The 18,484-nt window shown below is 36.2% G+C and overlaps 1 protein-coding gene across 8 annotated transcripts in view; it reads left to right on the plus strand.

The window, feature by feature from the left end:
* The window catches only part of PKHD1 (PKHD1 ciliary IPT domain containing fibrocystin/polyductin), a 617,401-nt gene that overhangs the window by 548,898 nt on the left and 50,019 nt on the right, over positions 1-18,484 (plus strand). For 6 of the 8 annotated variants that reach the window (XM_007516520.3, XM_060190048.1, XM_060190049.1 and 3 more), the window contains one exon: positions 11,809-12,823. The exons of 1 other annotated variant lie outside the window; for it this stretch is intronic. In XM_007516520.3, coding sequence (XP_007516582.1) covers positions 11,809-12,823 — 1,015 coding nt within the window. The remainder of the gene's footprint in view (positions 1-11,808; positions 12,824-18,484) is intronic. One more of the 8 variants, XM_060190053.1, reaches the window with a different exon arrangement.

Genomic DNA, 18,484 nt, shown 5'->3' on the forward strand with positions numbered 1-18,484 from the left:
GTCAATATTCAGTAAGTATCACTCTCAGTCTATCTTTACCTTATCGGTATAAGACATGCCCGTAATTTTTGATGTCTTAAAAATAATGTAGCTGGAATTCTTCATTGTAAAAACAGACAGTTTTTCTATATTATTTCTAGTATGCTCAATGTATGTTTTCTTTAATATATTTCCAAGGCTTCAGATACCCTCTTTGTATATTTAGTTTAGAAGTTTTGGAGATATACTCCTTATTTCCTGAAGGTCTTTGACAACATATCTAAATAAGGATAAATTCAACCTGTCTTCACTTTATTTGACTTGTGGTCATTTTTATTTGTTAAATTAGAAATGAGGTATAAATATTGTTTGATAGAAAAGAATTGTAATAATTTCTTTTCATTTCTTAAAAATAAGAGAATGTTTATATATTTTGTTTTTGTCAAAATATCCTATATCTTACTGTGCCATAAACTGTGAAATCTATTACAAAATGGCTAACAAAAATAATTGAGGGAAAGGATGGTGTTAACCTCGAGGAAAAAAATCATTAATGTTGATGTATTCCATTCAATTTTAAGCATGAACTTTTTTGTTGAAAAGGGAAGATGGAAGGATTTTATGTGCCTTTGAGTCAAAACATTTATTTTAAAAATGCTTTTTTTTTCTTTTCTTTCTGATCCATTTTTCTAAATAAAGGATAGAAGTTGTTTCATTTTTTTCTTTTCTTTTAATTTTTTTTTCCTAGCAAAGACAGCCCCTTTGGCATATTTTCTTTTCAAACGTGAAATGAGGTGGAAAATCCTCATTTCACGACAGGAAGGACAAATATTGACACAAAGTTAATATTTGTTAGAACCCTGGAAGCAACCTGAGTATATGTAGACATTCTCTCACACATACACATTTTTCCTCTTCCTCCTCCTTTACCAGACACATCTAAACTGCTTCTTTTTTAGTTTTGTAGTTTAATTTCCACTCTTTGAAATGACAGAGAATGTTGTACATTAAGGATAGTTGGGGAAGTTAAAGTATACACAATAAAAGGGCTGTATGCACACATGCACACACAGGTACAACCTGCTTAATATAATTTCCCCCAGTTAGCAGTGAGCTTCTGGACTTTATCATACTTCTTGTCTACATAGAATGAAAGAGCATATGTCAAGTCAGTAGTTACTGGCCACTCAGTATTTATTAAGTCCTGTCCACTCATGCTTTTTCTTAAAAAAAAAAAAAAGAAATTAAGTACAAGAAAGAGAGAAAGAGTGAAAAAAAGAAAGAAAGAATGCCCTCAGGTGAGAGGGACTCTGCCCCTAGCAGGCTGTGTCACTTATCTATTCACATTGGTTATGAAAGTCAGCTGTGGCCAGATCTTGCTTTTTCCCCTTCTTCTTTCAGTCCCTCTTACAAGCACCCCTGCCTGGATTTTCATGAGGAAATAATCAGATTAGACCTTTCACGGTGAGTTCATATGGAGTTCTCTTTCTCCAGTGAGCTACTAACTGAATAAATGTGTTTAGTGGTAAATTGTAAATGGCATTATGATTACCAAAGCCAGCATGGATTTCATTTAAAAGTGATCAGAATTGCAGACCACAAAAATTGTGACTGGTAGATAAGACCATTTAGAGAAGTGGGAAAAGACAAAAAAAAAAAGTGCAAAAGATAATCATTACTCAAAACTAAATCTTCCCCAATTGGGAGAAGCAAGAGGGAAAGAAACCCAGAGGAAGAAAGAAGGACCTGTACTTAGGGAGGAAGTTAGTCTGCCACTGTGGGCTCCTGACAGCTGTGTCTGAGATGTTGCACATGGGATCTGGCTGCCTGTGTGGGTAACTCTCAATATTGAAAGTGTATTCTCAGCAACAATGAAGAGATAGACCCTTGCAGAATTTAGCAGCTCTAGAATGATTACACAAACTTAATTTTTGTCTCACACCAACATTCAACTGAAATATTCAAAATATATTAAACCGGAAAATAACATAGGAAAAAAGTGGAGGGTGAGCTATTTGTACATCAACATGCTTTCTTATTTTATTTATTAACAATTTAGAGTATTATAAGATAACAGGGGTGTAATTCCACACCACTGCCACCACCAAAGTTCTGTACTCTCTCTCACTACTTCCAAATGATAACCATTATAGTTCACCCAAGATTTTAGAGGTGGGTTGACTATTCTTTATCCTTTTTTTTTCAAGTTTATGTATTTCAATTCTCCAAATTGTTTCTCTATAAATAAATAAATAAATTTACAAATTATTGTTTATGCTTGACAATATATCAATTTGACTAAGAAACAGATTAATTACAATTATTTGCTATTAGTTCTTGCTTTATGTGTAGTTATACATTTATATGTCTGAGGTAATAGAATAAGAAATTAAAAAGTTAAAATACATATAAAAAATAAAACAGCCTCTTATAAAATAATTTGATAAATAACCCTCTTTTCAGTGGGTCTGGGATGGTAACTGTTTTTAAATTAGGACATTGTCAACGTGTTAAATGAGTCTGAGGAGGATTATTACCAGCTTGGCAACTCTTTCTTCCCTGTGTGTACTGATTGGAGCTGGTGGCTCAGTAGGTGATTATTCTTTGGTGGCCACATTTCTGTAGCTAAATTTTTTGATATTCCAGAAAATGAACTTGACAAAGTGTTTCTTGAGGGCAATGCCATCCTCAAGTTCAAAGGTGAAGGAATAAAGTCAGTTATAATTGTAGGATACAATCTATTCCTCAGTGTAGCCCAGGATGCCTTTGGGGAGACCCTAAGGATACTGTTTAACTACACTCTTGATTTCATTACATATGACAGCTTTTTTTAAATTTCTATTTTATTTATTTATTGAATAGAGACATAGAAAATTAAGAGGGATGGAGAAAATAGTGAGGAAAAGAGACACTTGCAGCCCTGCTTCACCATTTGCAAAGCTTTCTCTTGCAAGTGGAGATTGGGGGCTTAAACCCAGGTCCTTGAACATTGTAACACATGCACTCAACTAGGTGTACCACCACCCAGCCCCTATGGCAGCCTTCTTTAGGTGGTATTTCAGATACCTGATTAATATTCCAAGGTAAGAACATGAAGGTCATGCCTGTGAGATTTATTTAGGATCAGGAGTTACCTTCCCCACAGTCTTGGCAGGAATGGTGTTCTGGAAATGCATTGACCTATATCATGCCATAGCTTCCCAAATTAACTACCCACAGTCTTCTGGGTAGTTTTAATTGCATTGATCGTGGTCATGAGTCTTTCCATAATGTCATAATGTCCTTGGTGGGGTCAAGTAGTTAGTGGTGATGAAGACATTGCTGACAATCTTGAAGAAGTTGTGATACTTCTCATAGTTTACAGCAATTGTAGACATGAGAGGGGGTTCAGTGAAAGGGATGGAGATGATAGTTTTAGCCCTACCCTTTGATTGTAGCCTTCTCTGAGGTAGTAGACAACAGTCAACTGTACAATTTATTCAGTGCCAGAATTCCCCTCGTTGATGTTGGATAATTGCCATCCCTGAAAAACGGAAATAACCTTTCCATTTTTTTAAGATTTTATTTATTTATTAATGAGAAATATAGGAGAAGAGAGAGAGAGAGAGAGAACCAGACATCACTCTGGTACATATGCTGCCAGGGATTGAACTAAGGACCTCATGCTTGAGAGTCAAATGCTTTATCCACTGCGCTGCCTCCTGGGCCACAGAAATAATAAAAATCTTGAGAGAAAATCTAACATTTAACCAGAAAGAGAAAAGGAAATGGCAATGTGAGGAAATACTAACAAGAACAGAAATCTGCAAAACTAAGAGAAAACAGTAACTTACAGATTCAAAAGTCCAACAGATACTAAACGATATGTAAAAGGAAAGTGAAACTGTAGCAAAACAAAAGTAAAATATTAAAGATTATTATACTCAAAGCAGCAGTACTTGGACTGATAGCTCACTTCTTGACAGTTACAATGAAAGCCAGAGTCTATGTACTTTAAGTTCCTTTTCTCCTTTTTTTTTTTTCTTCCAAAACGCTGCCCAGCTCTGCTAGGTTCTACTTGTGTTTTCTTTTCTGATCTTGTTTTTCAACTTCAGCTTGAGAGTGAGATCATCCCATATTCATCCTTCTGTTTCTGACTTATTTCACTTGTTCCTAACCTTGCTTGTACCACTAGACTTCTCATGGGTGTATTCACACTAAACTGTGTAAATTCTGTAGTTTAAGGCAATGAAGGGAGTCACTGGCAGCAACAATATGTTTTTACAGAGCTAAAAGCAATCCTGTGACCATGTTACCAATATGTACAAGCCTGGCCTTCACCTTTTTGTCTCCAAGATGTGACTAGCTCTGCATGAGAAGAGTCAGCTATTTGCTGAATGGAGAGGAGTAGAGATACTAGAGTATGATTTTCATGGTTCACTAAAATAAAACTTTGTGAAGCTCTTAGCCACCTGTGGCAATATGTACAAACAACAACACATAGAATCATACTTTAGGTCATATGATGTGAATGCATGCTAAGGCATGAAAAGAAAGTGAGAGGTAGAGAAGTATGATTTCAAGTGAATGCCATAAATCTTAACTTTGTAAACACTTATTTAAATACTATAGTTTATATATGAAGGGAAAAGTTTAGGAAAGTTTTAATATTGGACCATAAGTCTAAACACATATATATTACTGGTAATAAATTTTGAAGTTGCAAAGGAACATGTCTAGATTTCTAGTTACAGAAAACAAATGTCAATCACTCATGCTAGAGAAAAGACTAAATCATCTTTTTGCACTTCTACACAAAATATTATGTGCTATTTTCTAGTAAACATGAATTGTACAACAAAAATTAAGAGAACTACAATGTAGAATAGTATTGGATAACATACTTTTTTCTAGATTTTATCATGTGTATGGTAAATAAATAAAAAGCTTTGACTTTTATAAATAAATAAATAAAAAGGTCAAAGTTTATTTACTTATTTCCCCTTTTGTTGCCCTTGTTGTTTTTTATTGTTGTTGTAGTTATTATTGTTTTTGTTATTGATGTCATCACTGTTGGATAGGACAGACAGAAATGGAGAGAGATGGGGAAGACAGAGAGGAGGAAAGACACCTTCAGGCTTGCTTCACTGCTTGTGAAGTTCGACCCCCTGCAGGTGGGGAGCTGGGAGCTTGAACTGGGATCCTCACGCTGGCCCTTGCGCTTTGTGCCATATGTGTTTAACCCGCTGCACTACCACCCAGCTTCCAGCTTTGACTTTTAATTATATGGTGATTTTTTTTCTTATTTTAACCAGAAGCCAATCACACTTTAAAGTTCAAACCTATTACTTTATTTATTCTTGTAGAAGATGGTTACCTTTGACTTTTGACTTATTTTAGGATCTTAAGTTCTTTTAAAGTAAGGCTTTGACTTACAGGTCTTTTCCCAGGATGTAGGGCTACCTTTAAACTCCCTCTCACTTCTGCTTTCTGCCCTTCTTCCTGCTCAATAGAAGAGAGAGTCTTTCAGATTATCAAATATCAAGAGTTTTCAGAAGTCTCTGGATTCTGTTCTCCCATAGCCTTTTAAGGAAGTTAATCTTTCATGTACTTATTTCCTCTAATATTTATGTCTCCTTTATATGGATTCTTAATTATTTATAGTGGTTCAGCTGTTTTTGTTTTGTTTGTTACAAAATTCTTATTTTTAATTAACAATTTAACTACTATACACTTTCATTTAGCTTAGCTTTAGAATAATAATTTTGTATGGAACTCTCAAAGCTTCCTGAATCTAAAGGATTTTCTTCCACCTTCAGTTTGGCGATATCCTCAGCTAATAATTCTTTAAGTATGCAATCTGGCCCTGGAGCCAGGTGGTGGCTCAATTGGTAGGTAGACTCCAAATGTTACCATATAACCCCACATGTAAGAATATCAAGCCCCTCATCTGCCAGGGGTGGGGAGATAGAGGAGTTGCTCTTCACAAGTGACTAAACAATACAGCAGGTGTCTTTCCTCTTTCTCTTACCTTTCTATTTTTGCATTACATTCTAACAATAAATAAAAAGGGGGCATTAGGCCACTAGGAACAATGTTATACAGGCACCAAATCCTAACAATATCCCCTTTGATGTGGATATTATTCCTCCTGATTTTTGTCTCATAACTGTCTTGTATTTTCTTCATTTGTTCTAGATTGTTATCCCCGTCCTAGTTTCTTGATAATTTTTTCTACCCTGCCCTTCGATTTACTGCTTTTGACCAGGACTTCTGTATTTCTGCTAATGAATCTTCTGATATATTTTATTTAACTTAACTACTGTGTGTCTGCTTATAATATTATATTATGTCTTCTTTCAGACTTTCTTTTCTACAATAATAAATTAAATAGTAAGTTTGAACTTTAAAGTGAGATTGGCGATTGATTAAAATAAGAAAAAAATCACCATACCATTAAAAGTTAAAGTTTTGTGAATACTATACACATGACAACTTGAGAAGTTACTTTAAAAGATTTAGTTTTTGATACAGACAGAGAAGCAGAGAGATAAAGATATATAGATAGGTGGAGAGAGAGAGAGAGAGAGAGAGTGAGAGGTGATAGATAATAGATGGATCATAGCACCAAAGTTTTCTTCAGTATGATAGAGACCAGTCTAGAATTTAGGTCAGGCACATGGCAGAACAGTGAGATAATTCTCTAGCCCTACTTTGAAAGAACTTAACTCCCTTAACTTACCAAATCAGGAAAGACAAATTCAGAGATCTATATCCCTGGATGGAATGAGCAAGATTAACCAATGACATATACCTGGAAAACATATATCTGGAAAAGAAGAGTAAATGTGTTTAAAAAAAAAAGAGGGAAAGTGTATGTGCAATTCAAGAATTTTTCTGTGAGGGAAGGCCTTCTACTTATATCATTTGAAAAAAAAATGACTGTAGAATTGATCGATACATCATGGGATCAGTCAATGCACAATTTATATGGGTAGCAAGATTATGCATTTAACTTCATGCTGGCTCATGCATTTGGGGACGATTCTTGATGTAATAGTAGGCTTTCTATATTTTATAATCATAGAGGAAAACACACAGGAAACTTGGCAATTATTTTTATATTTGACTGTTCAACCATTATTTTAAATAATTTGCTATGCAGTTTACTGAATTCAGTTTCTTCAAGAAACAAAGATCAATTCAAATTGTCTGTTTTATCTTGTGTTGTTCTTCAAGTAATTGGTCTAGTTCATTTAAGTTGCTGAATTTGTCCTCATAAAGTTTACTTACAACAGTTTTTAAACTTTACCTACGTAACTTCTATAGTAATAATTCTTTTTTCATCCCAGAAGTTGGTAATTCAGTTTTTATTTGTCTTATCACAGTCAGCTTAATGAGGAGTCAATTTGTTGATAAAATAGAATCATAGTTTATATTACTTCATTTTTGTGTTTTACTGTATTTTCTACCTCATTATTTCCAGTGTTATATTACTTTCTTTGGGCTGGTTCTTCTTATAAAAAAAGTATCATATTGCTCTCAGTTATTATTATTATTATTTTCCCTTTTGTTGTCCTTGTTGTTTATTGTTGTTGTTATTATTATTGTTGCTGTCATTGTTGTTGGATATGGCAGAGAGAAATTGAGAGAGAAGGGGAAGACAAAGAGGGGGAGAGAAAGATAAACACTTGCAGACCTGCTTCACTGCTTGTGAAGTGACCCCCCTGCAGGTAGGGACCAGGGTACTCGAACTGGGATCCTTATGCCACAGGTCTGTGCACTTTGCACCATGTGTGCTTCACCCACTGTGCTACTGACCAGTCCCCAGACAGTTGTCATTTAAAAATATTAGGCCTTAACATTATAATTTCCTTTAAAGACATGTTTTCACAACGATATGCCATATACAAATTTTGCTATGCTAAAATTTTAATTATCATTTAGTTTGAAATCTTTCATAATTCGCCCTACAGATTTGGATATTTCTATTCTTACTCTTATTACTGAGACAACAGTAAACTCTGAATTAACATTTTGGTAACTTAATTGATGCTACTGGAAACTTTGCTACAGATGATTTGCTAACCACATGATTAACGAAGGATGTAGAGATATTCAAGACCTGACTTTACTCAAATGTCATATATCTTTTATTAGTTATAACATTCTTTATTTGTTCCAATTTTAGGTTTATACAATGAATTTGAATTGAGACAAGTTCAAACAGTACAGTACATGTTTGGAAACATCAGTTTTATTTTTTAAAATTCCTTTTGTTGTTGGAAGATAAAAAATGTTCTGGTAGATGCAGAACAGAAATAATGCCGTTTATAGGTAGGACATTTTGGATTGGTGGAATTAATACATTTTTTAAAATGTGTCTATTAAAACTTTAAAAAGTATCAAAATACAGATGAAGTTAAGAGCTAGTTCTGGGGCTGGGTGGTGGCGCACCTGGTTGAGCGCACATGTTAAAATGTGAAGGGACCCAGGTTCAAGCCCTGGTCCCCACCTGCAGGGGGAAAGCTTTGCGAATGCTGAAGCAGGGCTAAAGGTGTCTCTCTGCCTCTCTCCTTCTCTATTGCCGCCTTCCCTCTCAATTTCTGACTATCTCTATCCAATAAATAAAGAAAATTAAAAAAAATAATAACAAAGAGCTAGTTATTTAAAGGGAAAACAAAATTGACAAACTCTAAACCAGACTCATTTAGAAGCATGCAGAGACTATAAGTGGAATCATAAATCAAAGAGGAGAGATTATAATATCACAGAAATATAAAGGATCATTAGAGACTACTGTGAATAATTTTATATCACTAATCTGGAAAGCCTAGGAGAATCAATGTAAGAATTCTTAGAATCGAGGACAGAGCAGTAGCACACCTGTTAAGCACACATGGCTCAAAGCGCAAGTCCTGAATTAAGGATCCCAGTTTGAGCCCCTAGCACCCCACCTGCAGGGGGATCACTTTACAAACAGTAAAGCAGGTCTGCAGGTGCCTTTCTCTCCCCATCTCTAACTCCCAGTTCTTTCTGTATTTCTCTCTGTCCTATCCAACAACAATAACAAGGGCAACTAAATGGAGAAAAATAGCCTCCAGGAACAATGGATTCCTAGTGCAGGCACCAAGCCCCAGTCATAACCCTGGAGGCAAAAAAAAAAAAAAAAAAGGTGGGGGTTTTCCCAGAAGATGGCAGAATGAGAAGCTGCTAGTGGCTGAGCTCTGACCACATCTCCTAGGATTTTCTGCCTTTAGCAGGCCAGCCAATAAGGGGTCCTAGTGGTGACACCAAGGAGGTGACTATAACTTAATTTAGAATTAAGTTATAAGAATTAGAGTAGGGAAAAAAGGGAAAAAAAAAAAAGGAAAAAAAAAATTTTTTCTTTCTTTTAATTTTCAAGCATACCTCCTTCACACCCCCCCCCCATAACCAGTCCTTTTCTTTACCAAATTCCTGTCCCACCAGGGAGTATCATTAATTCTAAGTCTACACCCTTCTGAAACCTCTGGCCTTTTTTCTTTCTAAGTAGCCAACCCCCCCCACCTCACCCCGCATAGCTAATTAAATAATTAAAAATAAATACATTAAAAAAAACCCTTTCCTTTCACTGCCCTTTTATGACTGTTCTTTTTCTTATCTTTTTCTTTCTCTCTCTCTCTCTCTCTCTCTCTTTCTTTTTTTTTTTCTTTTTCTCATTCTTGTCATCCCTTCTTCCTTAATCCTACAGGTTCTAAAGTCACAGCCCCCAGCCCCACACCACCAAACAGTGTGCTTTTTTGAATTCACTGATACACATTTGGGAATTTCCTTTCACTGATCTTTAATTACAGCACTTTTTCTTATCTTTTCCCTTTTCTCTCTCTTGTCTCTCTCTCTCTCTCTTTTTTTTTTAATCTTGTCATACACTTGTTCCTTCTTCTTTGCCTTTCTGAATTTGTGAATTATTTTGGGGAAGAAATCTGACTCAGAGTGAACTCTCTATGTGTGTATCTCTGCTCTAACTCCCTTTCCCCTCTTGTTACCCCTAGAATATACAGTGGATAGTAGATTTGCATAACTGTCTATTCTTGCTATCCTTTCTTTCTTTTCTCTTTCTTCACTGGAATTTGGTTACTATTTTTTCATGGATTGGAAAAATTGTTTGGCTAACTGGTAACGATTAAAGTACTTCAATACTTGCTTCAGTTGCTACTGTAATTCTTGAGGTTGGTGAGTGCACTAGTTAATTAATACAAGGGGGAAAATTGATTGTATGTCTCGAAGTTTTTCAAGACACAAACTGAATCTTTTCAATATATAGGCTGTGTAATTGATATACAGACTCTCTCAAAAGCCTAGACCAAGTAGATCAGAAGCATCCAATAGCACAGCTATATACAAGATACTGGATACTGTACAGCAAACCATAACAAAAGGACTTTTCAAAGTTAACCCAATTACCAAATAATGTGATGATAACATTAACTATTGATTGTCTTTTTGAATCCTAAGACAGCAGGAAACTCACATCTCCATATAGAGCCCTTACTTCCCCCAGTCCTGGAACCCTTGGATAGGGCCCACTTTCCCATATGCCTCTCCCAATCCATATCAAGTAATATTGCATCCGCTGATCACAACCTGACGATTGCCACCTCAACATGCTTCACCTCAGACTGTGTCCAGAGACTTCACGTGTGGAATGACAACCCTTCAGCTTCATTACTCAGGTGAGACCTTTCCTTTTATAGTACACTCTAATTTCATCTCAGGTGGTTCACTTTCTAACAAAGTCCCATAACCTAGACATACACCAGTTTCTGTGAGAGAGAGCCTATGTTCACACGTATCCATAAACTACTGCAAAATATATACCTGAAAGCAGAAGTACACTAGAGTTTGCAGTGAGTACCTCCCTAACACTTCCTCTCCACTATTCCAAGCTTTGGGTCCATGATTGCTCAACAATTTGTTTGGCTTCGCATGTTAACTCTCTTTTCAATCACCAGGTTCCAGATGCCACCAGGATGCTGGCCAGGCTTCCCTGGATTGAAGGCCCCACCAATATGTCCTGGAGCTCAGCTTCCCCAGAGACACACCCTACTAGGGAAAGAGAGAGGCAGACTGGGAGTATGGACTGACCAGTCAACGCCCATGTTCAGCAGGGAAGCAATTACAGAAGCCAGACCTTCTACCTTCTGCAACCCACAATGACCCTGGGTCCATGCTCCCAGAGAGATAGAGAACGGGAAAGCTATCAGGGGAAGGGGTGGATTATGGAGATTGGGTGGTGGGAATTGTGTGGAGTTGTACCCCTCCTACCCTATGGTTTTGTTAATTAATCCTTTCTTAAATAAAAAAAAAAAAAGAAAGAAAGAAAAAAGAAAAATTCTTAGAATCATATAATATCCCAGGGAGGAAATAGGAAACTTGAGCAGACCAGTACAAGCAAGGATATTGAAACAATAACCAAAGCCTTCTCAGGACCAGACGGCTTTATTTTTAAGATGATCCACTATTTTAACATTTTTCAGGAAGAGTTTAAAAAATGAAGAAAAAAAATTCTATCACTTTTATGAGGTTTAGATTATTCTTACATCTAATGAGAGATTATATAAAATTGGAAATGACTTTTACATTATTATTAACATTAATTAGTGATTATTATATAGTATATTCCTTTAAATTGCTGTTCATTATTGTATTATTAAATAACTATATTTTCATGTTTGAATCTTTTCAAATTTTGCCCATTATTTCTTTAAACTCACATGAGGATACAGATGATGATGAAATTGAAGAATTGTAAGTACTTTTAGAAATTGTATTTCAAATGTCATTAGTTTCTTAACTTTTATTTTACAGGCACATTTAGAGAAGAGCAGAAATGCACATACCAATCTGTGATGCAAGGTTACATCTGCAAACAAACTGACCAAGTAATCTTAATTCTTGACAATATTGATTCATCATGGGCAATGCAGAAATTATATCCAGTAGTATCTGTGACTGGTGGCTTTGTTGACACTTTTATTAGTATAAATGCCAACAATCTCTGTTCTACTTCAGAATCTATATCTATGTTTTATTCCATCATACCAACTGGGAAAATCACTAAAGTCTGCTTTATGCATCAGACTCCTCAATTTTTGAGATTTTTTCTACTAGGGAACAAAAATACCTCAAAACTTCTCTTGTCTGTGTTCTACCATGAGCTCCAGAGTCCCCGTGTCTTTTTAGGGGGTAATTTTATTTTACCTACTACAGTTCAGTCAGCTCCTTCATTGTTGGATGAATCTGTTGGTGCCAACCATTTTGATATCATGGACAACCTTCTCTATGTTGTCCTACAAGGAGAAGAACCCATTGAAATACATTCCAGCATGTCTGTTCATTTGGCTCTCACTGTAAAGTATTCCATTTTAGATAAACCCTGGGAAATTATGATCCTTGAAAGACTGACTACTTTCCTGCAGATCAGCCAATACCAAATTAGATTTATTCATGAAATGTCTGGCAAAAAAACTACATTAAAGGCCATTGCTGATAATGCAGCAAAGAGAACTCGAAATTGTCCGACTATGACTTGCACTAGTTATTACAGAGTTGGCCATCGTAGAACTCTTATGATGGAGAAGAACTCATATAAGATACCACGAACAACCACTACAGAAATTATTTCAAAAGTGATTGCTATCGAAATTAGCGATCATCCAACAGTAAGGAATGCTGAACTAATCCCGCCTTTATCAAGAAACAAATTACAGAGTATAGCTCAACAGGTTGTCACTGCTCAACAGACTGGAGTTCTGGAAAATGTTCTGAATATTACTATTGAAGCTTTACTGATGACTCGATCAAATGGAGTTTTTACTGATGGGTAAGTACTCATTATAATAGCATCCAGATAAGCAGTGCATACCTCAAATGTCAATCTACTTATATTGATTCACATGCACTATCTAAAATAAACGTGAAAACTTGGGGGCCAGGAGGTGGGGCACCTGGTTTAGAGCACAGGAGCACACATTAGCATGTGCAAGGGCATGGATTCAAAGCTCTGTTACTTACCTGCACATGGGAAGCTTCACCAGCAGGGAAGCATATATTGCAGGCGTCTCTCTGCCTTCCTAACTCCCCTCCCTCTCAATTTCTCTGTGTTTTATAAAATTTAAAAAGAAGGAAAAATGACTGCCGGGTTTGTCAGGTATACACTAAGCCCTAGTAGTAATACCATAGTAGTAACAACAATAACAACAAAAATTAAAAAAAAATAGCTCAATAAATAAAATGAAAACTTAAAGATCTGCTTATAGACTTAAAATTTTTGATGTTTAGATACTGGGCTACGTTCTTATTCTTCATGATTATTCCATTTTCCAGGTGTTTTAACATGTACTTTAGTTCCTTAATATAAAAAAGTGGTTAGAAAATAAAATAAGTGGCCAGGCAGTGGCACACCTGATTAAGCACACAATTTACGGTGCACAAGGTCCCAGGTTTAAGCCCCTGGTCCCCGCCTTTAGGGGGAAAGCTTCACAAGTGGTGAAGTAGGGCTGCAGGTGTCTCTCTGTCCTCCTCTCCCTCTCTATCTTCCCCACTCTTCTCAATTCCTTTCTGTCTCTACCCAATAATAAATAAATAAATACAAATATATAAAAAAATAAAATAAAATATTTTTTCTAAGGTAGCTTGCTTTCAGTTTATCTGTCCTTTCATTTATTTATGTAATGAATTTAAGTAGTAAGGTAGATTTGGTGTTGCTAAAGTTAAATAGCTATGATCTTGTGTCATAATTCTGCAAAACTATGAGCTGAGTGTGGTGATTATAGTTATGCTGATGTGAACATGGTGAGTGACTTATAGTTAGGAAAAATTAGAGTTGACCATATGTCCATAAACTGTGTTTTATATACCTTGGAATATAAAATCTTGAGAGAAAACTATTGTCAAATTGTGTGAGGCAGGAAATGTATGTGTGTGTGTGTGTGTGTGTGTGTGTGTGTGTGTATTCACTTATATTTGGTGTAATAACCTATTAGGAAAGCTGAAGACTGTGCAATCTAAATAAAATTGAGGAGTCAAATGCCTCCTTTTTTATCCCTCTATTCACTTACTCTTATAATAAACTTAAAAGATTACAGTACAATCAAAATAAAATTAGATGAAGACAAAATTCAAATATAATCCAAGATGTATTGACATCCTCTTTTCTGAGTAATTCTCACATTATCATGAATAATAATAACAAAAATAAAATGGTGGAGGTTGATATTTTCTCAAAAATATCCAAGATTTAGTAGATTCTGGTTAACCATAAAATTAGAAGTATTTTTAGTTCTAAGTTACAATTTTCTAAATCCCTTTAAATTGAAAAGGACTCCCCATACTTAAATATTCATATATGTAATAAATATTGATATACTAAAAGAAGCACCTATTTCTATTGAAGATACAAGTAAGATGTAATATAAAATCACTAAGGAAGCCTTCATTTAGACATGTTAATCTGTGTATAAAAAGACACCTAATTAACTGAATATTTCTCAAAATATGACAGTGTATTTTTTGCTTCTGTTCTATATTTTACAGTAAATTTCATTTCCATTAAAACATGTAGAACTATCATCCACTAAATGTGAATGCATATTTATTAGCACTACCACAAATAAGAAAAAAATCATTAATAGAACAATTAAAAAAATATGAATGGTCTATCATTTTATTGAGTAATATTGCTTACAACCTAACTAGTTTTACTTGTTTCAAGAATGTCAAACCAAATAAAACTGTGCATGAGTTTAAGCTTATTTTTCCAGTGGTTGTGACAACTTTATGTAATATATTCTTTCTCTATTTGTAAAATATATTGCACTTTTCTTTTATTTTAATGAAAGGGTTACAAATAGAAAAACATAGAGAAAGAGACAGAGACGAAGGCAGTGATAATTGTATTTTACTGTTGGCTATATACCATATTTATTTATTTATTTATTTTTATTTATTTTCTCTTGTTACCCTTTTTTATTGTTGTTGTTATCAATGTCATCATTGTTAGATAGTATATAGAGAAATGGAGAGAGGAGAAGACAGATAGGAGGAGAGAAAGAGAGACACCTGCAGACCTGCTTCACCACCTGTGAAGTGAGGGGCTCCAACTGCGATCCTTGTGCTGGCCCTTGCACTTCGTGCCATGTGCACTTAACCTGCTGTGCTACTGCCTGACTCCCAACTATATACCATTAATCCCCCAATTAAGAAAAAAAAAAGACAAAAACAAAAGACTGGAGCACTGCTCAGCTGTGGCATATGGTGGTATTGGGCATTGAACTTAGGATTTTAGAGCCTCAGTCATGAAAGTGTCTTTGCATAGCCATTATGCTATAATCCTTGCCTGCTTGTCCATCTTTCTTTAACTGTATAATCAAGCAGTATTCTTTTACACTGTAGTGGATTTTATATGTGTTTGCCAAGCATTATGAGAAGTTCATATATCTTTTAGTCATGATTAGCTCTTTTGTATCTGCTAGAAATTGGGGTTTGGGACACTAACAGTCTTGTCTTTGCATCAGATGCTTTAGAGATGAAGTTATGTTGGTCAATTCATTTCTTGGCTAATGCAATCTATGAAATTGAGGATAGTTTGCACTTGTCTTCCATTGTGTGCTTCATATACTTCTTAACTTATTAAGTTCAGGGTAAATGTATTTGTCTTTATATATGTGTATATATAATGTATATTATAAATGTATATGTATATATGGAAATATCACACACACATATGTCAATGACAACACATCCTTTAACTAGGAGGATAAAACCAATGAGTAGAAGCAATACAGATATAGCAGAGGAAGAGGCAGTGAGAGTAAAATGGGTGAAAGCTTAGGTACATACATATGTGGGTGTCAGATTAGTCTCTTGTGTGGAAATGAAAGAGTATCTGATTAATGACATCCTTTCAATATCACCTACCATTCATAATTGGCATTGTCTTTTCATTTTTTTCTTAGATATTTCTTATTTAATGATAAACTTCTAAATGTATATATTATGACACCTATTTTCTCTTTGGATGTGATATAGTCCTTAATCTCTATTACTCTAGAGATATTTTCTAGACATCTGGCAATTCTGACTAAAAAAAATGCTTCTTACATATATCTGAATGCATATTCTGAGTGAGAAACTCCATGTCCTCAGGGACTGAATGAAAATTAGTAAGATTTCCCATGTTCCTAGGAGTTTCTCAATATGGTAAAGAACCCTACAGCACAGTGCTGGCCCAGAGACTAGCCCTGTTTCTTTCAACTTAGATCAGTGTCAGTTGAGTCTTACAGTCAACTCACAGAGAAGCCTTTGCCAAGATAATGAATTGAACTTGAGGCAGAAGAAATGAATCTACCAAGACAGAACTTTTAGTGAAAACACCAAGGATGTTGTTAGAGGCTCTTTATTATTAATTATTAATTTAATGGAATTCTATGTATTTACACAGATTAAGGTCATATCAGGTATATTATTATTATTTTATTTTTCCTCCAGGGTTATCACTCAGGCTTAGTGCCTACAAATCCACTGCTCCTGGAGGCTATTTTTCCCATTGTGCTGCCCTTGTTGTTGCTATTATTATTATTGTTGTTGTTGAACAGGACAGAGAAAAATTGTGAGAGAAGAGAGATGGGGGAGAGAAAGATAGACCACCCGTGAAGCAACCCCCCTGCAGGTGGGATCAGGTGTATTCTTATTTATTTATTTTTATATTAGAGAATTATATGTCAACAGGGGTATAAATCCACACCATTCCCACCACCAGAGTTCTGAATCTTCAATCTCCCCACTGCAATCCACCACAGTTCTCCTAAGGTTGTAGCCTGTTGGATAGTATGCCAGCTCCCCCCGGCTTAAACACCAGTATGTCTCTATGAGATTAGTTTGATCCCACTCAAAGCTGCGGTCTGTTTACATAAATCACTTTTACATTTACATAAAGCACCACCTTCCCTCCAGGGCATTGGTGGTTCAGTGGTAGAATTCTCACCTGCTCCGCCCCCTCTCCTTGTCACACCCTGATCTTCCACCAGTCACTTTTTGCTCCACCCTCTCTATGTCACATCCTGTTTCCACCCTACTTGGAGAGTATAAATACAGCTGCTCTTCTGATTAAAGACACTTGGAAATTGCTTTCCGGCTCCTAGAGTTCCAGAGTGTATCTCCTGCAAAGTTAGTGCAGCACGAGTTCCTGATCCCTCTCCCACGCAGCAGCCTAGATCGGCTCCAGTTGAGTTCTCTCCAACCCAGAGAGCACTAGCTCGGGAAGAAGCACCCTCAGGCTATCCTGGCAGTAGCCATGTGACAACCATCTTCTCTAGAACTATCTGTCCATATTTATAAATAGTTTCACCTTCTTTTTCTGATTCAATCCTCTCTTCCCCTCTGAGCCACTCATGACATCATAGCTGCCTCCATATGTCCCTCTCCTTTTCCTTCTCTCTCTGGGTGCTGATGGAGCTGGAGTGCAGAGCCCTCTTATCTTCATCCTATCACTTCTCCCTCTCTGGGAGTATGAATCAAGGTTGTTTATGAGGAGCAAAAGGTAGGAGTTCTGGCTTCTATAGCTGCTTCTCTACTGAGCATGGATGTTGACAGGTTGATCCATAGCCCTAGCCTTTTTCTATCTTTCCCTAGTGGACCAGAGCTCTGGAGATTGGTGAGGTCGTCTACCCAGAGACGTTCGTGTGGAGTCATGGTAGCATCTGTAGCCTAGTGTCTGGAAGGTGGCATGAGCTAAGTTGAGACAAAATGGTTAATGAACAGGAACCAAAGTAGATGAGATTAAGGGTTTTAGGGTAAGAGAAAGCTAGGAAAACCATTTTAGGCATGTTTCTGGAGGCACACAACTATGGTAGTTTTACTTGAGTTTGGTAGCTAGCCTGAGGTTGGATAAGAATATTGTTTGAGAGCATGATGTCAGAATAAAGGGCTAAAAAGTTGAATTAGTGCAGGGAGTAGCTCTCATTCTTGTAAAAAAAAAAAAACTGTGGCTAACATTAACTATTAACCTCCATCCACCTGCTGCAGGGCCCATATGTAAATACGTATTTATATTTAGCACCAGAGCCTGTGTAACCTCTAAGTCCTTATTGGTCTGAGATTATAGGTCATGGTCACATCTGAGGAGCCTTTCAGGCTGCACTCACTTCAGTATCAGCCTTTTTCAAGTGGCAGGGCAGGATACCCTCTGCCTCCCTTTGGAGACTGGGGCTATCCCTGCTGTCATTGCTTTATGGTAAAGCAAAGGTGCTGGGAGGGCCCATAAGATGCTGTTCCTTATGGAAGTGATCAGTAGTAGTGGAGAGAGGGAGCCTTTAGAGGTCTAGGCTCATTATATGTTTATGGAAATCCAAAGATTCCCTAACTAGGGCCCTGGATGCTGACCAAATAGGCCATCATTAAGTGGGCCAGTCTCTTAGTCTTATCCAACTTTTGTAGTCCTCTCTTTATCTGGTAATAGATTTTCTTGCGGTTGTTTAGGCACTGA

This window comes from Erinaceus europaeus, chromosome 4 (assembly GCF_950295315.1).
Source record: "Erinaceus europaeus chromosome 4, mEriEur2.1, whole genome shotgun sequence".
In the NCBI taxonomy this organism is placed as follows: domain Eukaryota; kingdom Metazoa; phylum Chordata; class Mammalia; order Eulipotyphla; family Erinaceidae; genus Erinaceus; species Erinaceus europaeus.